Here is a 27,502-nt window from a genome sequence, read left to right as displayed (position 1 = left end):
GAGCCTCGGAGCCAGGTGAGTGCTGAGCTGCAGAGAGGCACAATCAGGGTTGGGGGTGACCCCACCTGGGAGTGAGTCAGAGCCTGGGACAGGGTTGAGGTGAGAAGTGCAGCCTTTATTGATATGATTTATGATTCTGAGGGGCTGATCCCCGCTGGGGGTCCCTCCCCCAGGACAGCAGGGACCAGCTGTAAGGCTCGACTCTGGGGCTGAGAGCTCCCCTGGAGCTCCTCACTCCCCTCAGCTCTCCTTAGCAAAGCATCCTCCCACCCAAACTGGGAGTCACTCCTGTCCCCCAGTCACGGGGGGAGCTCGGCACTGGTTCGGGGCAGCAGCATCCCCAAGCAGGGTGTGACAGGGCCCACAGCACCCCTGTGCCCCCCTGGAAGGGAAGGGGGCTGAGCTGGGCCCTGTGCTGGGAGAAGAGGGGACAGAGGGACAGCCCCAGTGATCCCCACTGGCCCCAGCTCGGGAGGAGGTGGCTCCAGGCTGAGCCTGGCGGCGGCGGCAGCGCGGGGTGCCGGGGTCCGGCCGTGCCGGGGGCACCGTGGCCGGAGCTCCGGGTGCCCCCTGCCCTTAGGTGGGCGGCTTGCGGAACACGCTCCAGGCGTGGAAGCAGCGGGTGAAGGGCCAGGGCTCGTTGCCTTTCCGCACCAGCCGGAGCTTGCGGGGATGTGCGGGGTCCTTGGAGCGCATGTGCTGGATGTAGACCTGGGGCAGAGCGTTGCCGTGGGGGTCCTGGTCCTCACCCACCTCCAGGGTTGGTATTCCCCAGCCCAGAGCTCTGCAGCAGCTAGACCAGGGCCCCAAGGGGAGATGGAAGTGCCCAAATCCTCCCACCCACAGTCCCAGCATGGAGGGAAGTCTTACCTGGCATGCCTTGAGGCTCAGCTTGATCTCCACCTGGCTGGTCTGGGTGCCCACCCACATGTAGACCTGCAGAAAGGATCAGCAGCTGGGCTTAGCCCACAGAGCCACTGGAAGATCTGGGCCCAGGAGAGCCTCATGCCCCCAGCTCACCTCCCGCCCGTTGTCCAGCAGCATGATGTCGTCATCAGCCAGGTCATCCTGGCAGAAATCTGAGCACTTCTCTGACACGGAGAAATAACCTTTCTCATTGGAGCACCTGCAGGGAGATGGGCAGGGACAGCAGCAGGCACGAGTTTGTTAGGACAGAGCAGCTGTTCTGGCTGGGTTCCCAGGGAAGCAGCCCAAACTGGAGCATCCCCCCCCAGACCAGTGCCCACCTGAAGAGCCGTGAGTGCTTCATGTAGTCAGCATCTTCATCGTAGGGCTTCTGGCCCCCGATGCCCACCCAGAAGAAGTTTTCGGGTTCTTCTCCCTCATTGATGACCTGAAAGGGCAGGAACAGGGCTGAGTGTGGCCTGGGTGGTCACTGTCAGCCAGGTAAGGTGGCACTGAGCCCTGCTCACCTGTTTGCTGTAGGAGTCATCAAACATGTGGTTCATGATGTCCTCAGCCAGCTTGGCCTCGTCAGGGTCAGCTGCCCGGCCCACCCAGGTGTAGACAATGCCCTGGTTGTCCGTGCTCTCAAAAGGCACCTGGGGGACAGTGGAGTCAGGGCTGCCCAGAGGGGCAGGAGGGCACCCAGGCAGCCCTGAGGATGCTCAGCCACCAGCAGTACCTTGAGGATGAAGCAGAACTCGGAGTTGAGCAGAGCAGCGTCCGTGTTGATCTGGATGCACCTGGAGACGGAGCCCCCGAGGCACAAATCAGAGGGAGACCCAGCAGCTGTGCCCACCACAGGTATCCCACCCGTACGTGGCACCCGTGGGTGCTGCCTGGCACGGAGCAGCCCCGGGGCACTGACCTGGTGCAGAGGGCCCCGCCGTTGGTGCGGATGTGGTACAGGCTGGGCTGGGGAGCGCTGACCCGGTCCTTCCGCTTGCCCCGGTGGATCACAAACCTCCTCTTGAAGTGCGAGAGGAACTTGGGGTTCTCCTGCTGCTGGGTCATGCGCACCACCTGCACAGGGTGGCTGTCAGAAGGGGCACAGGGACTTCCAAACACAGCTCCAAGCCCCAGCTGCACCCCCCTGCCAGCTCCCATCTCTGCGGCTGTCCCCTGCCTCAGCCTGAAGGGCAGGAGGGGATGGGGGAGAGGCAAAGCTGGGGCACCCCCGTGTCACCCCCAGACTGTGTCACCTCCAGCTTGCCGCGGAAGTGACTCTCAAATTTCTTCTGGAGGCTGAAGGTGAAGGTGAGCCAGCCCATGTTGGAGGCCTCCCGGCCCTGCCAGAAGTAGACGATGCACTGGGAGTCTTCCTCAGGCTGCTTCTCCTCCTCTTCTTCCTCACCCTCCTCTTCCCCTTTGCCTTCACCCTTCTTCTTTTTCTCCTCATCCTCCTCATACTCCACTGGCACCCAGTACCTGAGGGCAGGAACAGGGAGTGATGTGAGGGATGGGACAGTCGGGAGGACTGGGCAGGGAGATTGGGGACAAGGTGGTCCAGCAGCCCCTGAGAGGGGGACAAGCCAGGTGTCACCTGCACAGGAAGACGTAGCAGTCGTGGGTGTGGAAGTGCCCAAACTCCTCCTCGGGCAGCCGAGTGAATTTCTTGCCCTCCAGCACGAAGCCCTCCATGCCATCCAGGTCCTCGTTCCACTCCTCCATCAGCTGCTCCGCCTGTGGCCCCACGAGCTGTGTCAGCCCCTGCTGCTCCATCAGCACCCGGCCCCACGCCATGGGGGACTCATGGGGGTCCCCAGCCCTACCTCAGTGAGGGGCATGGGGGGCTGGCGGGGCAGGAAGAGCGCGGTGAGGTCGGCCTTCATCTGGTCCTTCTTCTCGGCGTCCTTGCGGACCTTGCCGGCCAGGCCGCCGTCCTGCAGCACCGTCTCGGCGTTCCGGGTGTAATCCACGCGCAGGACGTCATCCCAGTTCTTGAACTTGGACTTGAACACCTACACCACAGAATCATTAAGGCTGGAAAAGACCTCCAAGATCATCGAGTCCAACCTGTGACCGAACCACACCTCATCAACCAGACCAGAACACCAGGTGCCACGTCCAGTCGTTCAAGGTGTAAATTGGGGAGCAGGTAACAGACCCTCAGCCTCAGTCCCCTCCCAGGCACCCAGCACCCATCTGAGGGGTCCATGCCCACCTGGCACTCGGTGCCCTCCAGGTTCCTGGTGACCATGGCGTGCTTGGGCCGGTGCAGCATGGTGCACAGCTCCTGGCTCAGCTTCAGCGCCGCCGCCCGCACCAGCCGCGACGACTTCCTCCCGATCCAGATGAAGACGTCGGACCAGCAGTCCAGGATGTACACGCTCTTGGTGTCCAGCAGGCTCTGCAGCTGGGGGCACCACAGGAAGAGGGGTCAGGCACCTGCAGGCCTTCCCAGCTGGAAAACACCCTGCCTGCTCCCGACAGGGCAGAGCATCCCCCAGCCAGGCTCTGCTGCCTGAACCTCCCTCTCCCAGGGCACAGCTGGAGGCAAAAGGGGCATGAAACCAGTCTCACTGGTCAGACTGGGAGAACCTCCCCACCCCATCCTACCAGGCGCATCTCTGGCATCAGATCAGCCTTCAGCCTCTTCTTGTGCTCCACGGAGAGCTTGTAGTTGACCTGGGGAAGTTCCAGGTAGCCCAGACCGAGGCCGACCTGCAGAGGGGAGGGGGACAGAGGTGAGTGGGGGCTGCAGGACCTCAGCAGGTGGTGGCCCTGTGGATGCAGCTCCCCACCTTGTACAGTTTGGGTTTGTGGGGCTGGAAGTCATCGGGGACACAGGGTCGGATCTCCTCGGGCTGGCCCCCCAGCACCTCCCAGAACTCGGGGGTCTCCTGGCCCTGGGTGAGCAGCGTGATCTCGGCCTTGCCCTTCCGCTCGTTCTTGTTGATCTTCTCAGCGAAGAGCCTGCGGTGGGAGCACATGAGATGGCAGCTGAGCTCCCCACACCCCGGCACCCCCACCAGCCCTACCTGGCCTTGGTGGTGCTGCTCAGCGTGGCCTGGCTCCCACGCCACACCAGGAGGTTGAGGCCATGGTCCAGGAGGAAAACAAACCTGGAGGAGAGAGGTGAGAGGAGTCAGGAGAGAATGGGGAGTGCTGGGCATCCTCCCCATCCTGAGGATCCCTGCAGGGCACCAATGTTTGAACCCATGTTCTTGTAGAAAGGTGCTGGCATAGCCCATTTGCACCACAGAACTGCAGCTATAGTGTCTCAGGTGGATCCTGCTGAACTTTCTGTAAGGTCCCTCTGTCCCCTGGCCACTCACCGGGGGTCCAGTGATGTCCCTTTCAGTGCCACCGGCTCCAGCTTGACATTCTTCTTCCCATAGACACGGTAGAGCCTGGGGAAGGGACAGCCGTGGTGGGACATGGGGCACTGCCTGCTCCACTCATCCCCCCAGCCCCTGTCCCCAGCTGTACCTGGTGACGTACTGCGTGTCCTCTACGGTGAAGAAACCACTGGCTGTGCCACCCTCGATGTAGGAGATGTCATTGTCGAAGACCTGGGGGCATGGAGGGGTGAGGCTGGGACAGGAGGGGTCGGGGGTTACAGGGGAGCTGGGGCTTGGCCTCACCTGAAGGAACTCTTCGCTTTCATCCCCCATCTCCTCCCGGATGCTGCGGCACTCAGCCCCCAGGTAGTTGCGGAGGTTGACGGCGTGGATGGCGGAACAGGCCTTCTTGTCCAGTGTGGCCTCCTGCCCGATCCAGTAGTAGATCTCCCAGTTCAGGGAACCGTTCTCATCCAGGAAGGTCTGGGAAGGACAAGGGTGTGAGATGGGATGGCTGCAGCTCCTGGCAGGGGATGCAGGGGACCTTTGGTCCTCCCGGGTTACCTTGAGCACGATGTAGCAGTCGGCTTCGTAGAACTTGCCGTGGAAAGCCTCGTCCACCAGCGTGGGCACGAAGTTCTCGATCTGCCAGACACAGAGGCCGGGCAGCTGCCCCACGTCCTCACTGAAGAACTCCGAGTAGTCCAGCTGTGGCTTCTCCAGGCCCTGGTCCCAGCGCCGTGTCTTCAGATCCGGCGCCTTCGCCTCCCCACTCTCCTGTGGGACAGGAACAGGTCAGACTAGGGACAACCAGAACCCAGCTGGCAGCCAAGGTAGGCCAGACACACTGTGATGCCCTCAGGGCCCTTCTCCCACCCCAGACCCTACCTCTATCTTCTTATTCTTCTCCTGGGCCACATCCGACATCCCCTTCAGCACCTGCTTGGCCTGGTCATCCTGGGCAGAGTCCTTGCGCCGCCGGAGCCGCATCTTGCGGGCCAGCGGGTCCTTGGTGCCGCTCCCTGGGGACACGGGGACGGGGTGAGAGGCGGCCACGCCGCCCGTGGGGCACCCCACGGAGCAGGGCTCACCCCCCAGCCTCTGCCAGGGCCGTGCCAGGGCAGGGAGGAACCGCGTGCCCCACTCCCTGCACGCGTACCCGCGGCGGCGGCGGCGACGGTGGCGGGGGAGGCTCCGGCCAGGCGGAGCTGGTTCTGCAGGGAGAAGTCGATGTTGTACCACTCCGAGGAGCGATCCGCCGGCTTCGGGGGCATCACCAGGTTGGGGTTCTCGCGCACGTCCAGGATCTGCCAGGGAGGGCACAGAGACCTCGGTGAAGTTCGTGCTCACAGGGATATTTGGAATGTGGCATGGGATGGAGACCTGAGGGGATGTGGAGGGAATCCATGGCCTGCCTGGGCTGACATGTGGCAGATTGCAGGTACTGGCCCTGAGCTTCCCTGCCCTCACCTCATCCAGCCCACCCTACAGCCCTGGGGTCCCAGGGAGGTGCTGGGGCTGTGGTGGAGCCAGCCCAAGGCAGAGAAGCACTGGGTGCCCACCTCCACATCTGTCAGGAAGTGGATGGCCTCTGGCAGCGTCACCAGGCGGTTCTTGTTCAGCACCAACTTCCTCAGCTTGGAGCACCTGTGGGACGGCGATGCTGGTGACAGGCCAGCCCAGGGTGACCTGTGACCACAGAACCTCTGTGCTCCCTCCTGGGGACACAGCAGATCCAGTGGTGTGTTCCTTACCTGCACAGGCTCTCAGGGATGAGCTCCAGGTTGTTGTTGGCTGCCATGAACTCCTCAAGGTTGGTGAGCTTGCCAATGCCCGAGGGGATCCCATCAAAGTCCAGCTTGTTGGAGTTCAGGTACATCTTCTTCAGCTTGGTCAGCTTACAGATGGCTGACTGGGGAAGGGGGAGATGGTGGGGTGAGGGAGAACCATGGAACCACGAGCAGGGATGGCACAAAAGGGTAGGTACATACAGGTAAGGAGGTGAGCTGGTTGCGGGACAGGTTGAGGGTCTCCAGCTGGGTCCACTGGTCGATGCAGAGGGACAGCTCCGTGATCTGGTTGCTGCTGAGGTTGAGGCGCCGCAGGCTGCCCAGGGTGTAGAGACACTCAGGGACACGGCTGAGGTCATTGCAGGACAGGTCCACATCTGGGGACAGAAACAACGGGGTGACACCACCAGCCAGACCAACACTGGGGTTGGGAGAGCCCCTGGAGGGCTCTGTGGGGCTGGATGCCCCAGCCCTACCTGCCAGGTTCACCAGGGCCTCGAGGCTGGTGGGCAGGTTGCTCTGCGTGCGCTGGGTGTTGCGGAGGTGGAGGGTCTGCAGGGCCGTCATGGCCGGGAGCTGCCTGAGGACCAGGGAGAGCCACAGGGCAGAGGGAGCGTCAGGATGGAGCAGGGAGCTCAGTGCCAGCCCTGCCAGGCTGGGAGGCAGCCCGGGGAGCGGGGCCGTACCGCAGCTGCGCGTGCAGGAGGGGGTTGTTGTTGAGGATGAGGGTCTGCAGGTGCACCAGGCGCCTCATCTGTGGTGGGAGACTCTCCAGCTTGTTGTCGCTCAGGTCCAGGTAGAGCAGGTCCGTCAGGTTGATGAAGAGCTGGTTGGGGATGGTGTCGATGCTGCAGGGATGTGGGGAAATTCAGGAGTGCCTAGGATCTGCACCAGCCCCGGATCTCCCTCGAGGAGGGGCAGAGAACAGGACCCAGAGCAAAATGTGGCCATGGCCAGGATGGGGAGATGGTTATTCTAGCCTGAACCCACCTGTTGTGGCCAAGGTTAAGGACCAGCATGTTCTTGGCATTCTCCAGCTCCCTGGGACACTCTGTGAGCTGGTTGTAGCTCAGGTCCTGGGAAAGGGGGAGCACAAAGCAGTTGTCACCCAGCCACCACCACCCACACCTCCAGGGAGCTGGACCAGCACACAGGGAACCCAGGGAGCCCTTCCATGGCATCAGCCTTTAAAGGAGACATTGCCAGAGGGTCACCCTGCCGACAGCCAGCTTCCCTGGAGCTCAGCCATGGGCTTGGGACTGCTGCTCCCAAGGAACACAAGGAGCCACCACGGTGCAGCAAAGGGACCCAGGAGTCTGAGCTGGCTCCTGTATAAGCTGAGAAGAATCTGCACCCACCAGCACTGAGAGGTCATCCAGCTGGAAGATGTCATCAGGGACTCCCGAGTTCTTCAGGCTGTTTGCACGAGCCACAATTGCCTGCAGAGGGGAGAGAGGCAGGAATGCAGCTGCCTGCTGAGCCCCCAGGGTGCCCAGGTATGATCTTGGTGTGCCCTCAGATCCCAGAGGTGCCTGGGGACCCCTGAGGCAGGAGGGGGACACTCACCCGGAGGCAGGGCAGGCCGGAGAGCTCTCCATGGAGCGTGGTGAGGCTGTTGTGGCTCACGGAGAGGTGTTCCTGCAGGGAAGTCCCAGACAAGCCCCAGTGAGCAGAGAGAGGAGCTGGGGCTGTGCAGGGCAAAGGCTGTGCCCCAACATTGATGTGGAGGCTCCTCCATCCCAGGAGAGTTGGGGACTTGTCACCCACAGAGCTGCTGGGACACTCCCAGTCTCAAACTGGTTGGTTGGCCCAGTGTGCCTGCGCTGCCTCCACATCCCTCATCCCCTGCACACCTCAGCCCTGCCGTGGGGTTTGGGGTGCTCTGGGATGCCCACACAAACAGATCCCAGTCCTTGGGAACGGGCAGATGTGGGCACTGCTGGGGTGGGAGGAATTCCCCTGGGGAAATGTTTTCCTCTGAGCATCACCAGCCCGGCTGTTGCCTGCTCAGGAACACACGGCATTGGCAGGCTGTGGGTGGGATGCCAGGATTTCAGTCTTGCTGTGGCCCCCGAGCACCTGGCAGGGCTGGCAGGAGTGGCACTGAGGGATTCCCTGGCAGCGATTAAAGCACTCAGTTTGTGTGACACGGACAGGATGAGGTCCCTGATGTGCTGTGGACACCACCAAAGCCAAGCTGAGCCTCGACTCCAGCAAGGGCCTGGATGAACCACCCGAAAAACAAAGCCAGACAGCTGCCAGCTCCTGCTTTTTACATACGTTAGCAAAGAAGAAGGAAAAAAAGCCTCCAAACCCTTGATTGTCCCCACTGTAACCATCACCCTTCCCTTCTACTACAGGGTAGAGGATCTAAGCGTGGTTTTTAATCTGGTTTTCTAGGAAAACAAGGTGAAACTGAGAGCAAGCCCACTCCAAACCCACTCCTGACAGCTCCTGCATCCCATTTCAACCACACATTGCAGCTCAGTGCTATTATTAGACACTGGAGCACCCGCTGCTGAGCCACGAGGCTGGCAGGGAACAGGCTCCCGTGGGATCCTACGGTCCCAGCGGGACAGGGGAGCCCCATTCCATCCCAGAACACGGGGCTCACCAGCTTCTGGAGGGCAGCGAGCTCCTCGGGCAGGTAACAGAGCCCCGTGCGGTTCAGCTTCAGCCAGCGCAGGCTGGTCATCGCCTTCACATGCTCCGGGAAGTACCCGCCCTGCGAGGAGGAGGAGGAGGAGGAGGGTGAGGAAACACCTGTCCCACGGGATGAGGACCTGGGGACCTCAGTCTGATTGAGGCTCTGTGGTCATGGGAGGTTTGGGATCGAGAAGTTCTGTGGGGCTGGGAGGTGTGGGGTCACGATGACCCAGTCCTAAGGGACTGGGAGCTGTGGGGTTGGGATGAAGCAGTCCCATAAAATTGGGAATTAGAGGGCTGGGATCACCCCGTCCTAGGGGCCTTGGAGCTGGGGGCCATGGAAACCCAGTCCTACGGGACTGGGAGCTGGGATCGCCCGGTCCTATGGGATCGGGAGCTGGGATCGCCCAGTCCTACGGGACCAGGAGCTGGGATCGCCCAGTTCTATGGGATTGGGAGCTGGGATCGCCCAGTCCTACGGGATCGGGAGCTGGGATCGCCCAGTCCTACGGGATCGGGAGCTGGGATTGCCCAGTTCTATGGGATCGGGAGCTGGGATCGCCCAGTCCTACAGGATCGGGAGCTGGGATCGCCCAGTCCTATGGGACCGGGAGCTGGGATCGCCCAGTCCTATGGGACCGGGAGCTGGGATCGCCCGGTCCTACGGGATCAGGAGCTGGGATCGCCCAGTCCTATGGGATTGGGAGGGATCGCCCAGTCCTACGGGATCAGGAGCTGGGATCGCCCAGTCCTATGGGACCGGGAGCTGGGATCGCCCGGTCCTACGGGATCAGGAGCTGGGATCGCCCAGTCCTACGGGATCGGGAGCTGGGATCGCCCAGTCCTATGGGATTGGGACGGATCACCCAGTCCGATGGGATCGGGAGCTGGGATCGCCCAGTTCTACGGGATCAGGAGCTGGGATCGCTCAGTTCTACGGGATCAGGAGCTGGGATCGCCCAGTTCTACAGGACCGGGAGCTGGGATCGCCCGGTCCTATGGGACCGGGAGCTGGAGGCTCGGGGATCTCCGATCTCCCTGGGACCCCCTGGGCTGAGGGCCGGGTTGCTCAACCCCAGCGGTTCGATGTGGGTCAGGGATCGCCCCCGCAGCGCCCACAGCGCAGGGACCGGGACTGCCCCAGGTCACCCACCCCGGGCGGGGCCGGGGCCGGGCTTCCCCCGCCCCGGGGGCCGAGCCAGGCCTGACAACCCCGCGGGGCCCGGGCCCGCTGGGGCGCTGCGGGCCGGGCTGTGCCCCGCTCCCGCCGCCCCGCACCTTGAAGTCGTTGCCGCTGAGATCGACGCCGCGGACGAAGGGCAGGACGCCGGTGGCCGCCATGGCGGAAGCGCGGGGGGCGGTGCGCGGTGCCGCGCCCCGCCAGGCCCCGCCCGGGCCCGCCCCGGCCGTGACGCGCGCGGCGCCTGGCGCCACTTCCGCGCGCTGTGGGCGGGGCCGCGCCGCCGCGCGCTCCCATTGGCCGGGGCCGCGGCGGGAGCGCGCGCGGAGCGCGGCGCGGGGGCGCGCGCGGGCAGCGCCGGGCCCGGCCCGGCCCGGTCCGGTCCCGGTTCTGGTTCTGGTGCCGGTCCCGGTCCCGGTGCTGGTTCTGGTTCTGGTGCCGCCTCACCTCCGTCAGTAGGGTCGGGGGGGGCTCCCTTCCCGCGGGCCGCGGTATCGCCCCGGTGCCCCGCGAGGCTTTGCGGTAGGGCTGGGTGAGGAGCGGGTGTCCCTTCCTTCCCCGGGATGTTTCCTTCCCCGGGGTGTCCCTCCCTTCCCCGCGGTGTCCCTTCCCTTCGGTGTCCGTCCTTTCCTTCCCCGGGGGTGTCCCTTCCTTCCCTGAGTGTCCCTTCCTTCCCTTCGGTGTCACTTCCTTCCCTGCGGTGTCCCTTCCCTGGGGTGTCCGTCCCTTTTTTCCCGGGGGTGTCCCTTCCCCGGGTGTCCCTCCCCAGGGTGTCCCTTCCCCCGGTGACCCTTGCTCCCTCGCCGCACCCAGCCGTCCCGCCGCCGCCGGCGGGAGCCTTTATCCCGGAGGAGAGCGGGCCGGCGGAACCCTTTGTTCCCCAAACCATCCCACCCTGCGGCTGTGCCTGTCCCGGGGTGACAGGTCCCCCAGCCCGGGGTGACTCTCCTGTTCTCCGCAGGGCGACCATGGCGGCGTTTTGGCAGCAGCGGGGCCGGCGGCAGGAGAGCGGCGGGCTGGGCGCTGTCCTCGACGGGCTGGGCAGCGTGTTCGATGTGCTGCTGGCCAACGCCAGGCTGGTGCTGGGCGTCAGCGGCGCGGCCGTGCTGGCCATCGCCACGCTGGCTGTCAAGAGGGTAAGGCTGGGTCTGGGAACAGAGCACCAGGAGATGCTCAGGAGGGCTGGGTTGGTTCCAGTGTGGTGGGGCAAGATGTGTCCCAAATTCTTTATGTTCTCTCCTGAGCTGGTTCCTTGCACGTGGCACAAATGCCACGGGTGCTGGAAGCAGTGCCGTGGACATGGAGCTGCCTGCTTCCATCCTGTGGGACCATGTATCCATGTTCTGTTTGCCTGGAGCATTTTGCATACAGTATCCCATCCCAAAAGGCACCTGGGACCTAAATTGTATTTGGGAATCTGTTTTCCATGTAAAACCTGCAGGAAGATGATGTGCACACTCATGGCCCCCAAAACTGGGTGTTTTTCTGAGCAGAAGCCTTGAGTGGGGCTGTCGCCTCACCTGTAATTCATGGAAAACAAAGATAACATCTTGTCCTCTTGGCTTTTCCTTCCCTCCAGCTGATCGACCGAGCCACCAGCCCTCGGGATGAGGGCGACCCCAAAGCTGAGCAGAAATCCCTGGAGGAGAGCTGGCAGGACTTGGCATTGATCAAGACAACACCAAAACCCCCCAAGAAGCAGAGAAGGGAAGATCTCAGTGAGCCTCTGCTCTCTCCAGCTCGGCCTCTGGTGCCAGGTGAGGTTCCTGGTGCCCAGAAGGATCACCTTGGTGTGCTCCGGGAGCTCCACGTTATTTTTAGCTCGCTGTCGGAAAGCCGAGCCCACTGAGCCTGCCCTGCTGGGAGGCTCCCAAGCCACGGCCCCTTTTTAGGCAATGCCAGTGGAAACAGGACCTCTGGTGACATCCGGAGTGGCCTGGCAGAGGGTGTTGGGGTTTGTTTCCTCTGGAGCAGCGTTGGCTGTGCTCGTTTTCTGGGTCAGCTGTGCCTGCAGGAAGGTGTGCTCAGGAGCTGCTGCAAGCAAAGGCTGCCTTGTCCAGCTGCCCATGGAGATGGAGCTTTTCCAAGTGGGAAACTGGCCCAGTTCAGTCCAGGGCATGTCCTGAGATAATGGACCCAGAGCAGGATTGTCTGTAGGATCCTCATGCGAGGGGCAGGCACTGATCTCTCTGGTGACCACTGACAGGACATGAGGGAACAGCAGCAGCTGTGTCAGGGAGGGTTTAGGTTGGATATTAGGGAAAAGATTCTTCCCCCAGAGGGTGCTGGGCACTGCCCAGGCTCCCCAGGGAATGGTTGTGCCCCCAAGGCTGCCAGAGCTGCAGGAGCATTTGGACACTGCTCTCAGGCACAGGGTGGGATTGTTGGGGTGTCTGTGCAGGGCCAGGAGTTGGACTGGATGATTTTCGTGGGTCCTTTCCAACTCAGTGTATTCTGTGGTTCTCTGACCCTGGCAGCAAGTCCCTTGCCTGGTTCCCATCTCTGGCTGAGGAGTGAGGCTGGGAACAGCCAGATTTGGGGTTGGTTTGGGCTCTGCATGGCTGAGAAGTGCTGTTAACATCAGTGAGCTCAATGGGGGCCCTTGCTGAGGTCGGTGTCACCTCCAGAGGGGTGGGCTGAGAGCTGGGCACCCAACTCATGCTTTCCCCTCTGCTGCTGAGGGTTTCAGATGATGTGCTCAGAGCTGTGACTTCTCCTTTCCCTTCCCACAGATCCCAGGGGCTTCTCTGCCTCTCTGGGGGCTCCTCAGGTCAAGCCCAGCCCCCTGCGCTGTCTCACGCTGCAGGAGAAGCTCCTCTCACACAGCAGCCAGCTGGCCGTGCCCGAGATCCAAGTGTCCCTCGTCCCACAGCTGGCCAGGAGCATCTGCACCCAGCTGCAGAACTTCCTGCGGAGCAAGTGCCCGGAGCTGCCCTTCGGCCGCCTCTTCCTCAGCGGAGCCCTGCTCGATGGCCTCGAGGTCCTGGCAGCTGACCACATCCACCTCATGCTCCCGGTGGTCCTCGACGCCGGGCTCTGGAGCCTCATCTCGGGAGAGGACACCGTGGTGAGGAGCCCCCAGTACTGGATGATCAAGAGGATCGATCTGGGCTATTTCCCTCGTGGGTGCAGCCCCTGGGACAGGTTCATGGTGGGCCGGTACCTCTCGTCCAGTGTGATCAACGAGACCCTCCACAAGCTGCTGGTGGCCTCCATCAACTGGCCTGCCATCGGTGGCCTGCTGGGCTGTGCCATCCACCCTGTGGTGGCCTCCCGGGAGCTGAAGCTGGAAGTCAAACATGATCAGGTTGATCTGAGCATCACCCTCTTCCCAGTGGTGGAAATGGAGGACAAGGTTCTTCTGGCTGTTCCTCCTGAAGGACTGGTGGAAAACCTCTGGCTGGAGAGTTTTTACAGGGCAGAGGTCTCGAGGGTGAAGGAGCTGGACACTGCTGACGCCGGGGCTCGGCAGCTCTGCCTGCGCATCCTCAACAGCATCTGCAAGAGCCAGCCCAGCCTGCACAAACTGGGGGGCAGCCCCATGGCCCACGTCATCCTGCACCTCAGTGACACTGCTGTGGACTGGGCAGAGGAGAGCCTTGCTGACAGGTTCCAGCAGCTGCTTGAGGAGCTGGTGGCTTCCCTGGAGAAAGGAGTCCTGCCTTGCTATTTCAACCCCAAAATCAACCTGTTCTCCAGGCTGTTGGAAGAGGAAATTGATGAGATGGGCTTTGTGCTCTACAGGGCCATATCTGAGCCAGAGGTCCTGCTGAAGTGACCGGTGTGTTGGGAGCTCCTGAACGTGGGGGGGTTGCTCCCTGCCTGCTGCTCCCCGCTGTGAGGGCTGTGATGCTTCTAGTTGACTAGTCAGTAAGAGGCAAAGTTCTTGCACTTTATGAGGAAAAAACCGGTTTCCTGTGTGAATAAAGCGTGCCTGAGCAGAGGTGGGTGCTGGCAGAAGGAGCCTTGGGCTCAGAGGCTCTGCTGAACCCGGGCTGAGGGCAGCCCACGCCACACGTGTGAGTTCTGTCTGCTGGGAGCCCAGTGAAGCATGTTTGGTCTCTGGCTCCCAGTGTCTTCTGCCTGTCCCAGCTGTCAGGTTGCCCCTCAGGCTCTGAGAGTAGCTGGAGAGGAGCAGCCCCTTCCTGCTGCTGTGTCCTGCAGACCCCTCAGGTGCCACGTCCTGGGCTGGTCCTGTCACCAGCACCCTGCGTGGCCTCGCTGTGCCAGCACTCGGGGCAGGGGGGAGCCTCACCCACCCGCAGGATTTTGCCAATCCCAAATAAACCCTGTGGATGAGCTGGGTGCTGGGTGGTACAGCCATAGCAAATGGGGGATGGGGTTATTCCTTGGAAACCCTTCTAGAAGGGGCGAGCTCAGCCCTACCTCTTTGTTCTGACAGTGTTGATGCTGCCCCGAAGAAGGGGCCCTTGTCCCACGCAGTGTTTTCCTGGAAGATGTCCTGAAAAGGAGCTGCTGGCTCTGGGGAAGCTCCTGGTTTTTCAGCTGGAGGCTGCAGCAGGGCTGTTTCCCCTCCCCAGTGGGTGGGTGGCTGCCAGTGTCTGTCTGCAGGTACCTGTCCCCTCCTAGTCTGGTCACCTTTTCACACTTGTATTGCTGCTGTCTTGAGGTCCTTTTGCCCTGCAGCCCCATGGAATGGGGTGGGGAAGCAGGGTAGGAATGATGTTGTGAGCAGAGTGCTTGCAAGAACTGAAGCGGTTTATGCTTTTTATTAAGAAGATATATTTTGTTTGGGTATTTTGTTGTTTTCTTTTCCTTTGAGTGGCTGCTAGTAGGGTTTGGTCTGGCTCTAGTCCCAGAGAAAAGCAATTTATTCTTATATTTAATGGGAAGAGCTGGTTTTTGTACACGGGTGGAGCTGGAGTAATCCTGTGGACTTCACTGTGAGCAGCTGTTGTGGTTTAGTTTTCTTTACAGCTATCATCTTGTTTATGGGAAGAAAAAAACCTGCTTTTCCTCCCAGTCTGACAATTCCTTTGTTCCTCCAAACCACTTCCCAGGTGTTATGATGAGAATAAACCTTCCCTGTGCACACTGGTTCTCTGGTGTCAGCTCTCCTTTGTCTCTTTCCCCTGCTAAGGGTTGAAATGACTCCCCAGCTGTGTGGCCTTCCTGGGAACCACCTAAGGCGTGTCCCTGCTGCCTGGAGAGCTTGGTGATGGTCAGATCCCACCCTGCAAAGTCTTCCTCCTCCTCTTCCAAAGCCGTGGACCCACAGAGTGCCTGGCTGCAGTGTGGGAGCTGTCTGGGCACTGACCTTGTACCGCTGACAGGGCTCTGCTGAGCGTTGAGCAGGGTGTGACTCCTCAAGCTGGTCCAGGCTGATCCACCAGCAGGGTTTTAACCTGCTCCCTGTGTCCTGCACAGCTGCTTCCCACTGCTGCTGCCATTCCAAGGTGGCTGGCCAGGCTGCTGCCCTGCCTTGGCTCAGTGGCTGCATTCCAAAGCCCTGTAATGCTGTTATTTTAGCCCAGGCTGTGTATTTTTAGGCCCCGGCTGTTAATGGTGGGAGTGAGGGCTACAGGGAAATGCAACCCAAATTCTCCCAACTTTCTGCATGGATTTAGGCCTGATAGCAATGGACTGCTGCAGGGTTTCTGGCTCTCTTTCTGGCCTGTGCTGCTGTGGGCTCTGCTTCCAAGTGCTCCAGCCCGTCCCCGCTCAGTGCTGACCCCAGGAACTGCTCCATGCCCAGGGGCAGGACCCTGAGCAGCCCTGGAGCTCCTGGCAGCAGAGCACACGGGAATCCTGCAGCTCTCCCTCCTTTGATCAACAGAGGAAACCCCAACAGAGAGGGGAGAGGCAGCCCGGCTTCCCAGGGAGTTCAGTCTGAACTCAGAACAGGGAAAACAGAACTTCTCTTCAGCTCAGCCAGCTCTGTCTGTCTGTCCCAAGTCAGCAGATGCAGCTGGTGAGATAAAAACCACTTTTCCCATCTCTTTGTAGCTCACTTCTAAATTGCTGTGGGGAGTTTCTGCCAAGAAAGCTCCTCTATTGTTCCAGTGATTGGAAAGAGCAAGATTTGGCTGGATGCTTTTACAGTAGAAGCTTCACTATTTTATGTAGGAGAAAAATTAGGCAGAGTTAAGGTGTCACTGCATCAAATTTAAAATTTAAATAATATTTTAATAAGAAACTCACTGGTTTGACAAAAATAACTTTCATCAGCTAGCAGCATCACAAAGGCATGTCTCCATGTTTGAGGAAGAACCTGCCTTCAAATTCAGGAACCATCTAAAATGAGGGCTTTTCCTGAGCACTGCAGCTGAGCTTCTCCCAGGGCTCAGATCCAGCTCCTCTGCACCTGACCCTCCTTCACTGGCAGGAACAACCCAGGTAAGGGTGACAAAAAAGGGGAATGTTGCTCAGGTAACATCAACTGAGAAGGGAACTTAAATTCCACACTGTGGAAAGCCAGGGACTGAGCAGAGCTTGGCAGCCCTGGTGTCTGTCCTGGTGGCCCTGATCCAGCTCTTCCCTGTGTGGAAAGGCCAAGAACAGCCACCAGGATGGTGCAGGGGGATGTTGCAGTGCAGTTTCCTCCACAGCTTCCAAGTGCTTCCTTGAAATGTTCAGAGTTTCCCAATCTGCTCAGCAGAAGAGCAGCTGGAAACAAAAATTGGTAGTGGAACCACTTATTCAAGCTGGTTGAACCCTTCCTGAAACAAATGGCATGCCTTGGCAGGAGCAGCCTGCAACCAGCCCCTCCAAAAAAACACTCAAGGGACTTGTTCCCAGAGTCCAGTTCCTTGTGGCTCCTGCAGAGCTGACAAGCCTGGTCCTTGCAGGCTCTCAGAGGTCCATCCCAGCTCAGTGGTTCTGAGGGCAGGTTTTCCTTGTGTGCCCAGGCTGGTGGCAAATGCTGCAGGTCCGTGGCTTCTTGGCAGCAGATGCTGAGAGATTGCCTGGTCTCTTGGCCTTGCTTCCCAACCCTCTGGAGAATCCATTGCTGCCAAAGTGGTTCAAAGAGTCATCTCCAGAAGGGCCTAGAGATAAACAAGCTGAATTTAAGGATCTTTGAAAACATGAATAGGTGAGAAACACAAGGTAAGTTCAAAATAGATCAAAGATTCTCAGATTATTCCTGAACCTGCATTGCTTCAAACTTGTCTGAACAGTGAAGTGTTACCCATTTGTCTTGCAGCATTAGAGACATGTGGGAGCAGCACAGGGGAAGCAGCTAATCTGCCTGCTTGCATGCTCTGCTCTGCAGCTGAAGCAGAGAAGAACTTGGCAGAGAAGAACTTGGGGTTTAAGTAGTTTAGAAAACTCGATTTTACCCCTTTAGGCCCAAATGTCTGAGGAGGAGGATCTCTCACAGACCACATCTTCCCCTCTGTACCTGGATATGTCTCTTTTTGTCAGTTCTCTCTCTTTTGCACTCTTGTTTTGTCATTATTTTTCTTTTCAGAATCTTTCCACACAGTTTCATCTCTGATCAAAGCTCCAGAATGACTTGCCCTTTCCCTGTACCCCTAAACTAAGGCAGAGGTAGAAGCACAGTTTCCCTGCCATGCCAGGTGGGTTTGAATGTCTGCAGAGAGGGACACTCTATCACCTCCCTGGGCAGTTGTTCCAGAGCTCTGCCACCCTTAAGGTAAGTAAGTTCTTCCTCATGTAGAGGTCAAACTTCTTGTGTTTTAGTTTCTGGCCATTGCTCCTCATCCTGTCACTGGGCACCACCAAAAAAAGCCTGGCACCATCCTTCCCTGAGATATTCACATGCATTAATGAGATCCCCTGTCAGTCTTCTCTTCTCTAGACTAAACAGGCCCAGCCCCCTCAGCCTTTCACCATCTTTGTGGCCTCCACGGGACCCTGTCCAGCAGCTCCTTGTTTTGCTGAGCTCAAGAACAGCCTGCAGCCCTGGCATGTGCCCCCAGCCCGGCCGTACCTGGTGCCACGTTCTCATCTGCCCACTGGAAGAAGCCGCACTGCTGCTCCCGGGGCTTGGGGCAGGTGTGGAACTGCCGCCCCTTGTTGGGCCCGTCCTTCTGCACGGTGCGCGTCACCGCGGGCTGCTCGCACCGGCACACCGCGCCGCCTCCGGCCTCCGAGCTGCTGCTGCTGCTGCCCAAGGGCTCCCTCCCTCCTCCTGCCCGCTGCAATCCCGCTGGGGCTCTTCCAGCAGTGGGCTGGAGCGGCGTGGAGCTGCCTCTGTCCTGCTCGTCAGCCCAGAGGAAGAAGTTGCAGGTGCTGGAGCTGCACTTGTAGAACTGGCGGCCCTTGTTGGGGCCGTCCTTGCGCACGGTCAGCAGCAGCGCCTCGCTCCCACAGTTGCACACCACAGCGTTCCCGTCGTCTGGAGCAGCTGGAGGAGCAGCCCTGGGGGTCCTGGAGGAGTTGATGGAGAGCAGGTGTCCCCGTGCCAGGTTTGAGGCCCCCCTGGCTTGCCTGGTCTCACTGCTGGCTCTGTTCAGGGAGTGGTTGGCCTGCAGGTGATGCCCTGGCTGGGAGGTGGATGATGCAGGCTGGGATGATCTGTGCAAGTACTTGAGGTCTAAAAGCTCTTTCAGCATCTCATCACAGCCTCCAATGCAGCCAACGAACTCCAAGGGCATCACAGGGGGAACGCTGCCTTTCTTGAATTTAAACTTCAGTCTGCAAGGAAAGGAAGAGTCAAAGCCTGCCAGTTTCTCATCAACAGACCACAATTTATACTTGAACTTTTATTTATTCTTTTGATTCTGCTATATGGAGGAGTTTCCCCAACCCCTCTTCTTTTCACCCCCAAGCCAAGTGCTGCTCTAGCTTTCCAAGACTGGGATGGAAAATGGTTGCCCAGCCTAGCTCATGGAAGTCTCTGCCCCACTGTCCAACAAGGGATAACTGGCACGACCTACCTGTGAACTGGATGGGGCTGACACACATCACAGATGCTCTCATCCCTGGTCACATCCACCACGAAATCAGGGAACCAGACTGCAGTTTTACAGGCTGGATAGCCCATGCAGCTGAGGTAGAACCTGCCGAGGGACAAAGGCACTGGATGAGGAAGATGCAAACTCCATGGGGAGTTGGGGATCCATTCTCATGTCTTCTCAGCCATCAGAAATTGTCAAAACTGCAACTTTTCAAGGGAAATACCTACTTGAAAAGACATTCAGCTGAGTCCACACAGCTCATGTAACTGGTGGAATCAGCAAGCTGCAGCCCAAGTTTTCCAAGCTTTTACCAAAGGAGGTAAACAAAAGCCTGGAGAACCACAAACCAACACAGGAGGCTACAAGAGGGAAGGCCACCAACCCGCCATTCTTCCTGGTCTTCAGCACCATGTCACTGTTGCACTGGGGACATTTCCGAACAGAAACGGGCGTTGCTGGGTACACCTCATCCTGCTCTGAAATTTCTGCAGCTTCTCCCAGATACTGAGCCAGGGCCTGGTCCAATCTGTAAAGAAATGAGCAGAGCATCCTGGGTGTTTCTGCAAAGAGCAATCAGGTGCTGCAGTGACTCAGAGCCCGCTGCCCCCACACAGCCCCTCTGAGCTTCTCCACGAGCACGTTGACTCAGCACCACACTTCTGCAACAGGAAAGGTGTGGGTACAACACCAGAGGTCAGTGCATGTTGCCATCCCCAAATTTAATCTTCACTGCTCATCCTAGTTTAAACCCTTAGCTGGGAGGAATTCCTGACAGTCTGCCAGGCTTTGAGTCATCCTTTTCCAAGCAAATACCAACACACAGAGGCAGAGCTCCAGGGAAACAGTGTGACAGGATCCCCCACTCCAGGCAGAGCCCCAGAACAGCACCTCCCAGCAAAACAAAGCAAAAGGAAGAGGGCAAAGACAGTACTCACTTGTTGGCTCTGGCCACAGCTTCAATGAAGACTTGCTTGTACTTCTGGACCTGCTGCTGCAACACTACAGATTTGTCTTTCTTCCCCTCACAGATCAGTTTTAGATCGGCCTCCAGCTCAGCTCGAAGGTCAGGCTTGGACATCTCGTAGCCCATGGAATCATAGCCTGGGGAATATGTGGAATGGTAAGTGAAAGGAAGGAGCAAGAAAGGACTCTGCCATCTTTGTGAGGGCTCTCCCCTCACCTTCCACCAGCCCCATGCCCAGCTGGCCGGGCAGGAAGCGCTGATCCGCCGTAAGCCCCACGTACATCCGAGTCTTGATCGTCTCGATGTGCTCGGCGTGGGTGGCATCAGTCCCTGGAAGCAGAGAGATGTCAGTCAAATCAGCAGCCAAGAAGTGATTGCCCCTATACCCAGGGACAAGGACACAACTTATGGTGAGGAGCAGCACTGCCCTTGTGCCCTGCTGGCACTGAGGCCAGCAAGGTGCTGGTGACACACCCTGAATCCAAAATTTCCCATTTCCCTGGGTACTGGAAGAACTCTGCAGGCTCTTGAGGATGTTTGGACTTTGCCCTTTGTATCCCTTTTTTCTGCACATTGAAGTAATTTCTTATCTGCAGCAACATTTGGAGAATTCCCTGGAGAGAATTCCCTGTGCCAAGAGCAAGAGGCCATGCTGCCCAATACTGACCAATGCCATGTTTTTCCATGAGAGCAATGAGATCTGCTTCTGTGAGGAGCAAGGGAGGACTGGTTTCCCCATCCACCATCTCCACTGTGGTGGGCTGAAAGCGGGACCCTTTGTGATACAGCGGGATAACCTGAAGGGAAGGAGAATCTCTTTGCAACTGCTTCCTGGTCTGTTCACTCAGGACAAAGGCTCTGAGTCAAACAGCCAGAAATGGTCAAAAGCTGTTGTGCAGAGAGGTCTGAAGTTGGCAGTGAAGTGCTACTTTAGCCTCTCCCACTTACGTTACTCTAGGGGATTACCTTATCACTCCACTTGTCATAAGGATACACTTCCAGGTAATTTCTGGCCAGGATCATGAGTCCTTGAGCAATGAATTGCTCGTTGGCAATGTCAATCTCCACAGTTGTCTCCTGTCCTTTGGCATCTTGAGAACAGCAAGCCAAGAAGTGGCGCACGATGAATTCATAGAGTCTCTGCTCATTGCCCTGAGATCAAACAGTGAGAAGGGTGAGTGTCCTCCCAGGTTAACAAGGTATTAAAACATCAGTGGGATCTTGGGTGAGGATTTTGTGCTAATGACCATGTTAATATTTTATCAAGCAACACAACCCATCCAGTTCCCTCTGGTTACACCCACCTGCAGGTTGCTGGCGTATTTTGTGGGGTGAATGGGAGGGTGAGCCTGATCGGATTTGGTTCCACTCCGAGGGGTTGGCCCACCCTGATCCAAAATCCTCTGTGCAAACCCTCCCCAGTTTGGGTCCTGTGTTTGCTGTTCTACCAAGGCAGAGAGGTTCAGCTCCTTGGGGAAAATGTTGGTCTCGGTTCGAGGGTAACTAATGAACCTTAGGAAGAAAGACAGGAGAGCACTTTGAGAGTTGCCCCAAGATGCTTCCCATTTCTAACAAAAGGCCATTTAGTTTTAAAATAATTAAGTTTACCAAGCTAAGTCTTGCTTTCTTACCCCTTAGTATAGAGTTTTTCTGCTATTGTCATTGTTTCCTTTGCATTTATTTTCAGTTTGCGGGAAGCCAATTTTTCCAGTTCCTGCATTTGGAAGAGCCAGAAAACCCAGAAGTATTAGTGGATAATTCAAAGCAGGGAGTAAAACATCTGTTCCAAGCTCTTTTCAGAAAAACCCTTCCCAGAGTTCAAACATACCACAGTGTCCAGGGGCAGGGGCCTCCATTTGCTCTTTGGCTTGCTCACAACATCAACAACAGTTGCTACTGGATCCTAAACAGAGTAAGCAAAACCCACATATCCTTTAGGAGTTTACGCAAACTGCTCTTTAAAAGCCTTGAACAAGACAGATACAGGGAATGTTTGGCTGAATCTGGATTATGCAACTCTTTACAAGCTTTCCTACCTCCATACACATCTGGTAAAGGACCAGGCACGCTGTGTGATTGAAGAGCCGGTTCCTCTTCCAGTTGAAGACCACGCTGCCGTCCTCATGGTCGTGGGTCACTGTATGGACAACAGAGCTGGCTGATGGAGGAGCCACACAATGGAAATACCACAAAGGAACTTGGAAACCTTCCAGCTCTGCTCACTGCTCGTGGCAGAGGAAGAGGAAATCATCTCTGGATGATTTTTGTGTTTTTGTGTCAGTTGCTCCAATGTTTTCCCTTTTTATCTACATCAAACCCTGGAAGATGGAGCTCAGGATTGTGTTTCCCCAAACATACCTTTAATTTTGTAGAAGGCTTCAGGAACAAAGGCCTGGATGGCTTTAAAGCGTTCAACTACAAATCCCAGTGTTGGGAACTGGCAGCTGCCATAGCTGATCAGCTGATCTGCTAAAATATCAGGGAAGATCTTCCGCAGCCTCAGAGTCTGGAATCTGGTGAAGGCAGCACCTGAAGAAACAAAATGGGCACCACAACTGAATACAACAATGTTGAATGATTATCACAGTACTTCAGATCTTTTTAATATTCTGAGCATTAATTTTACTTTGTTTAATACTCAGTTGAAGAGCCTGTCAGTGCTGCATGAGCTACAAATTTAATATTTGCTTCAAGGAGAAATTTCCTTTTTTTCAGAAGTAATTTCTTCGCAGAACAGGCATTTAAACATTGGAATGGACTGCCCAGGGAGGTGGTGGAGACACCATCCCTGGAGATGTTCAAGAAAGAACTGGATGTGGCATTCAGTGCTCTGGTCTGGTTTACAAAGAGGGGATCACTGGTTGGACTCGATCTTGGGAGTTGATGATTCTCTGATTCAAAGAGCACACTTCCAGTAAAACACAAGATGTCTTTTAGTCATATCTGATCAACAAATCAGGTTTATGAGACTACAGAAGGAATGTCTGCCTCGTGTTGAGGTTCCAGTAAGAGATGTTTACGTGCCTATCCTGAGGTCCAGCTCCTGCCTGACGTCGACAGCGTCGCTGGTTTTTTGGTCGGGCTGGGTGAGGTGCTCGCAGGCTGCTCTGACAGCGTGAGGCGTGATCTCGGAGAAGCGGGCTCGGAAAACCTGCAGGTTTGGCTTCACTGCCAGACACACAGAAGAGAAATCAGAGGGACTCAAACACCAACAGAAAGGAGAAACTAATAAACAGCTACTGAGAGAACGTGCTGTCAGCTTTCCAACAGCTGGATGCATTTCTATCACAGCCACGTGTTTGTTAGAATTAGCCAGCATTTAACCTAGACACACTAAAATTGAGAATTTGCCTCTGCTAAAGGAGTTGTTAGAGCATTAATGGAACTCAGACTGATGGAGATGCTCTACACACCAGCTTTGCACACGTGGATGATCTCAAAGCCAATGTTCTCTCCTTCTCGATCGCAGTCAGTCCAGATCACCAGGGCTTGGCACTGCTGGATTTCTCGTTCAAGGGTTCTCTGAGAGGAGAGAAACACAGGGAGAACATTCCAGGCCACTTGCTCTGTCATTTCATTTCAGAATGACTCACTGAACACAAAATGCAATGTGTATCCATGGAGATGGGTCGTTGCAATAACAATTTGTAATTGTGTGTCTTGAGAGATCAGGCAGCTTTCAAAAGAATTGAGTCATTTATTTACATCTAATTCTGTTAAAAAATTCGGCTTGGAAAAGGTTGTACCACAATCTGTTTTCTAAAAATGTCTTTTTCTGTAGAACTGAGACACTATTATCAATTCCACCTTGTTGGAAAAAACATATTTTTAGCTGTTCCTTCACTGCACTACTTGTACATGAACAAGAGTTTCAGTGCCACAAATGAACAGCATACATAGTCCTAGGAAATGTAGGAGGAATCTGCTAAACTGCAAAAATGTGGATGTTAAGGACAAAGGAAAGATCATCCTTCTGTCTGGGACAGTATTTTTTGAACCAACACCTGGGTTCAGTTTCAAAGTCTTAACCATGATATACCTTGATATCCAGATAATTTTCAGGGCAATACTTCTCAATTTCAGCATCAAAAAGAGCTAAAGGGTTGCAGCTATGCCTGGAAAACAGAGAAAAAATGTGTGTGTGCATCACATAAATTAAACCACCATTTTTGAGACACTACCTGGTGCTCTCTAAGTACTGGAATTAATGTATTTTATTACAGGCCTTGTTTCAGACAACAGAGAGTTCACATAAAATGCTGAGTAACTTTTAAAAACAACAGAATGAAAAACCAGCCAGAGAAAACAGCAAATCTGGAAGGCAACAAGCAGCTTCTCCTATCTGAAGGCCAGAGTACAAAAGGAGGTAAGGCAGAGAAAGCACCTTGCTTCCCAGAACAGCTCCTAGCTGAACAAAGAACACAAAACCATCCCATTTTGGAATCAGTTTAATTCCCTGTGTCTGAAGACAGGAATTTGAAACAATATTTTGGCTATTTTCTATAAAATTTGGAAGTCATCACCTTGCTCTGAGTCAGAGTCCCTCCCTGCCCCTTTGCTTTTGAGCATCCCAAGGATGTGTCAGGGAGATTCTTGCAGTGTCAAGGGTGAGAACAGGAGGTGACAAACCCCTCCTGTGAGGGCCAGGAGGTGACAGAGCCCTTCCCCTTCCCGCCAAGGGCACGAGGTACCAACCATTTGCGAAATGGCATGACAAAATCATGAGCCAGTAAATGTCCTGACACAGATGTCATCACCATGGTAACGTTCTGCAAGAGACACAGCAAGGAAATGAGGGCACATCACTCACCAAAAACTACCCACAGCCCCAAAATCTCCCTTTAGTTCTCAATTTAAATGATTAGTGACACCTTTCTGCTGTTAATCCCAGAGTGGTTTGGTTTGGGAGGGACCTTAAAGCCCATCCAGGGCACCTCCCACTGTCCCAGGTTGCTCCAAGCCCCATCCATCTTGACCTGGAACACTTCCAGGGATGGAGCAACCAAAATAAATACATCCTAACAAGCTCTATCCATGGCCTTATCCTCAACTTTTGTAGGAAGCTCCCCATTCTAAACAGCAACGTTATTTTTGACTGGCATAAAACCAGGAAGTTAAAAGATTTAGAGCAACAAACAGGTGGTTGAGCCAAGAAGACATCTGACATTTTCTCATCTTTGGGCAGAACATCCCTATGGCTGGAGCCATGTTTTGTAACTCCTGACAAATGGCTTTTATTAATTAGTATATTTACTTCATTAATCCAGCAGCAGAGGGAGAGAAAACTCTTACCTGGCCAAACATGTGGTAGTCATATTCATAGATTTTGTTGAACTTGGAAAACCCTTCTCTCTGGAAAGAAAAGGAGAATTCCTGAGTTTCTGGCTTTTAGCTGGACACCAATTTTTAATATTTTTAATTATTTTTTTTTTTAACAGGAAACAAATCCATCCTGCCCCACTTTGTCCACACTGGGATGGAGCACAAGAGGCACATGGCAAAGGAAAACCAGCTACTGGAGCTAATGGGAATTGCAGCAAGGGGATGGAAATCTCCTGTATCATTTATGGAGACACTGAAATGGTGATTTCCAAGGTAAGAGTATTTTAAACCATTCCTGAAGGTGGTTCTAGGGTTATCTCCCCATGAATAATGAGGAACTGATTTATTTAATGGGGATAATATTCAGAAACTCCTGACAAACTCCTATCTTTTTCCAATTGGCAAGTAGTGTCCCCAAGGCTACCTCCCACCTAACTGCGACTCATGGAAATTTCTAGATTGTGTATTTACTGCTTTTTTTACAGAAGCAGGATGATGTTTGATTGGGACTGTCAGCCCAGGTTCTCAATAACACCTTTTATTCAGATAAAGGAGGCTGGAGCCACGTGGGGGTCAGCCTCTTTTCCCAGGTGACAAGATGAGAGGGAACAGCCTCAGGCTGTCCCAGGGAAGGTTTAGGCTGGACATCAGGAATAATTTAATCATGGAAAGGGTTATCAAGCATTGCAAGTGCCCAGGGAAGTGGTGGAGTCACCACCCCTGGAGGTGTTGAAGGAACCAACTGGATGTGGCACTCAGTGCTCTGGTCTGAGTGCCAAGATGGGGATCACAGGTTGGACTCGATAATCTCAGAGGTCTTTTCCAACCTCAGTGACTCTCTGATTCTGGTCTAGTAGCACCTTAGTTTGGAAATTCCTTAGTTTTGAAACAGCTAGTGATTATGCAAACTGTTACCAGAGCAGCAGAGAGCAGAAATCTTTGAATTTTTCTTCTCCAAACCACAGCCTGTTTTTGCTTTATTTGGTGACCTCCAGTAAACCCCTGACACTTCCTGATGCTGCAGAAGTGGTGCTTTTAGACAGGGAAATGGATGGTGGCAGTTTCTGAAGCCCTTGTCATACACTGCTAATCCAGGAAGGACTGGGGGAACCCTCACCATGGGAAGGCAGCCTGGGTAGAGGGAGCCGAGCTCCCACTGGATTTAACCCACAAGGATCTGAGACTCCCAAAGACATTTGAGCAAGTGATGTTTGTGCACAGAACATTTTTGTACCCTCGTGTGTTCAGAGATAAAAAAAAATGACAAGTGTGCTGATGTGAAGCATCCATGCCGAGCTCTGCCGAGAGTGCTGGGGCTGCCACACACCACACAGACCCTCCCCACCCCTGTCTCCGTGCGGCAGGGAGGAGCACGATGTGGGCTGTTCCTACCCGCCGCATCCTGCTGTTGGAGAGCAGCTCGGCGATGCCCCGGGCAGCATCGTTCTTCTCGGCCACGCACAGGACCTTGCGGATCCTCTGCAGCGCCAAGTCCTCCGCGGCCCGCGAGAAGCAGCGCCAGGGCTGGGGCAGCATCCTGGCCCCGCTGAGCAGCCGCACGTTCAGGTTCATCACAGGAGCTGAGGCCAGGCCATGCTGCTGCTCCGCCTCCTGGCACGGAGAGATCGCCGGTGTCACCGGGAGGCTCAGGGCAGCCCCTCGGGGATGGAGAAGGGGTCACGGTGCTCCGGGCATAGCTGTCGGGAGGATCCTGCAGCCTGGCCCTCGGCCCTCTCCTGCCCTGCTGGGGCTGGGGCTGCCCTGTCCCCCAGGGCCGGGGCAGCGCAGCCCCCTCACCACCCTAGATCCCCCTTGGGCACTCCTTTACCCAGGACAGCCCCTTCCCCACCTCAGATATCCCCGTTGGGCTGTCCCTTATCCAGTGCAGCCCCCTCGCCACCCCAGATATCTCCCTTGGGCTGTCCCTTATCCAGTGCAGCCCCCTCACCACCCCAGATATCTCCCTTGGGCTGTCCCTTACCCAGGCAGACCCTTCCCCACCCTAGATCCCCCTCGGGCTGTCCCTTATCTAGGGCAGCCCCTTCCCCACCCCAGACCCCCCTCGGCCTGTCCCTTATCTAGGGCAGCCCCTTCCCCACCCCAGACCCCCCTCAGGCTGTCCCTTATCCAGGGCTTTCCCTATCCTTTCGCCCTTTTCTCCCCCGTCTCGCCCTCACCACCCGCGCTCACCTCCCGCGCTCCGCCGCCGCTCCCCGTCACCGTCACGTCCTGCCGTAAAGCGCAGCCGCGGCGGCGGCACGGAACTACAACTCCCGAGATGCTCCGCGGCGCCACAGAGCGTCCCCTCCTGCCGCCGCTCTGCCTCGGCTTTCCCCCCTTTCCCGCCGCCGCCGGGCCCGTCCCGGGATCGGCAACGACAAAGGGCGACGGCGGTAAATATAAACAACGCCAGCTGAGGAAGAGGAGGAGGAGGCGGCGGTGGCGTCGCTTCCTGCCGGCGGGGTCGG

At 56.5% G+C, this 27,502-nt stretch overlaps 3 protein-coding genes across 5 annotated transcripts; 1 reads left to right on the top strand and 2 right to left on the bottom strand.

The window, feature by feature from the left end:
• Positions 1-94: 94 nt before the first annotated feature.
• On the bottom strand, positions 95-10,096 carry FLII (FLII actin remodeling protein). Its single transcript, XM_021550530.3, has 30 exons — positions 9,962-10,096; positions 8,652-8,762; positions 7,604-7,675; positions 7,396-7,476; positions 7,028-7,113; positions 6,724-6,885; positions 6,514-6,617; positions 6,239-6,414; positions 6,002-6,159; positions 5,810-5,894; positions 5,407-5,554; positions 5,136-5,269; positions 4,812-5,024; positions 4,551-4,730; positions 4,396-4,478; positions 4,242-4,316; positions 3,945-4,028; positions 3,708-3,879; positions 3,523-3,627; positions 3,128-3,319; positions 2,736-2,924; positions 2,507-2,646; positions 2,166-2,391; positions 1,832-1,986; positions 1,646-1,706; positions 1,434-1,562; positions 1,248-1,354; positions 1,021-1,126; positions 871-936; positions 95-711 (listed from the first exon to the last, which is right to left on the bottom strand). Exons 1-30 carry the CDS (start codon positions 10,022-10,024, stop codon positions 577-579), a joined length of 3,798 nt encoding a protein of 1,265 aa, XP_021406205.1. The 5' UTR covers positions 10,025-10,096; the 3' UTR covers positions 95-576.
• A 90-nt stretch (positions 10,097-10,186) lies between these two features.
• On the top strand, positions 10,187-14,921 carry MIEF2 (mitochondrial elongation factor 2). Of its 2 annotated transcripts, none has more exons than XM_021550088.4 (4): positions 10,187-10,385; positions 10,825-10,999; positions 11,443-11,620; positions 12,596-14,921. In XM_021550088.4, exons 2-4 carry the CDS (start codon positions 10,832-10,834, stop codon positions 13,639-13,641), a joined length of 1,392 nt encoding a protein of 463 aa, XP_021405763.3. In that variant the 5' UTR covers positions 10,187-10,385; positions 10,825-10,831; the 3' UTR covers positions 13,642-14,921. The 2 variants fall into 2 exon arrangements, with proteins under 2 accessions (XP_021405763.3, XP_021405771.3); XM_021550096.4 differs by having other exon boundaries at positions 10,187-10,395.
• Positions 14,922-15,976: 1,055 nt separating this feature from the next.
• On the bottom strand, positions 15,977-27,438 carry TOP3A (DNA topoisomerase III alpha). 2 transcript variants are annotated; one of them, XM_021550056.4, is made up of 20 exons: positions 27,225-27,438; positions 26,427-26,645; positions 25,005-25,064; positions 24,408-24,481; positions 23,752-23,827; positions 23,126-23,234; positions 22,737-22,880; positions 22,071-22,241; positions 21,749-21,849; positions 21,541-21,615; positions 21,344-21,426; positions 21,017-21,224; positions 20,679-20,864; positions 20,380-20,509; positions 19,929-20,042; positions 19,684-19,849; positions 19,131-19,274; positions 18,728-18,850; positions 17,779-18,485; positions 15,977-16,870 (listed from the first exon to the last, which is right to left on the bottom strand). In XM_021550056.4, the coding sequence occupies exons 2-20, from the start codon at positions 26,604-26,606 to the stop codon at positions 16,695-16,697; spliced, it is 3,027 nt and encodes a 1,008-aa protein (XP_021405731.4). In that variant the 5' UTR covers positions 26,607-26,645; positions 27,225-27,438; the 3' UTR covers positions 15,977-16,694. The 2 variants fall into 2 exon arrangements, with proteins under 2 accessions (XP_021405731.4, XP_085448215.1); XM_085592089.1 differs by having other exon boundaries at positions 27,255-27,350.
• Positions 27,439-27,502: the final 64 nt, after the last annotated feature.

Source organism: Lonchura striata, chromosome 14 (assembly GCF_050655825.1).
Source record: "Lonchura striata isolate lonStrDom1 chromosome 14, ASM5065582v1, whole genome shotgun sequence".
NCBI lineage: Eukaryota > Metazoa > Chordata > Aves > Passeriformes > Estrildidae > Lonchura > Lonchura striata.
This window is presented reverse-complemented; position numbering and strand designations above follow the sequence as displayed.

What these genes read in the sequence shown, in the direction of transcription:
- TOP3A (XM_021550056.4), bottom strand. Translation starts at nt 26,606, where the DNA reads ATGAACCTGAACGTGCGGCTGCTCAGCGGGGCCAGGATGCTGCCCCAG. An exon ending in CATCCACGTGTGCAAAGCTG is followed by an intron (nt 22,881 to 23,125) that starts GTGTGTAGAGCA and finishes TGTGTCTGGCAG; the next exon opens with TGAAGCCAAACCTGCAGGTT. An exon ending in TTTACCAGATGTGTATGGAG is followed by an intron (nt 21,616 to 21,748) that starts GTAGGAAAGCTT and finishes TACTCTGTTTAG; the next exon opens with GATCCAGTAGCAACTGTTGT.
- MIEF2 (XM_021550088.4), top strand. Translation starts at nt 10,832, where the DNA reads ATGGCGGCGTTTTGGCAGCAGCGGGGCCGGCGGCAGGAGAGCGGCGGG. An exon ending in CCACGCTGGCTGTCAAGAGG is followed by an intron (nt 11,000 to 11,442) that starts GTAAGGCTGGGT and finishes CCTTCCCTCCAG; the next exon opens with CTGATCGACCGAGCCACCAG. An exon ending in AGCTCGGCCTCTGGTGCCAG is followed by an intron (nt 11,621 to 12,595) that starts GTGAGGTTCCTG and finishes CCCTTCCCACAG; the next exon opens with ATCCCAGGGGCTTCTCTGCC.
- FLII (XM_021550530.3), bottom strand. Translation starts at nt 10,024, where the DNA reads ATGGCGGCCACCGGCGTCCTGCCCTTCGTCCGCGGCGTCGATCTCAGC. An exon ending in TCGCTGCCCTCCAGAAGCTG is followed by an intron (nt 7,676 to 8,651) that starts GTGAGCCCCGTG and finishes ACTTCCCTGCAG; the next exon opens with GAACACCTCTCCGTGAGCCA. An exon ending in ACAAACCCAAACTGTACAAG is followed by an intron (nt 3,628 to 3,707) that starts GTGGGGAGCTGC and finishes TCCCCTCTGCAG; the next exon opens with GTCGGCCTCGGTCTGGGCTA.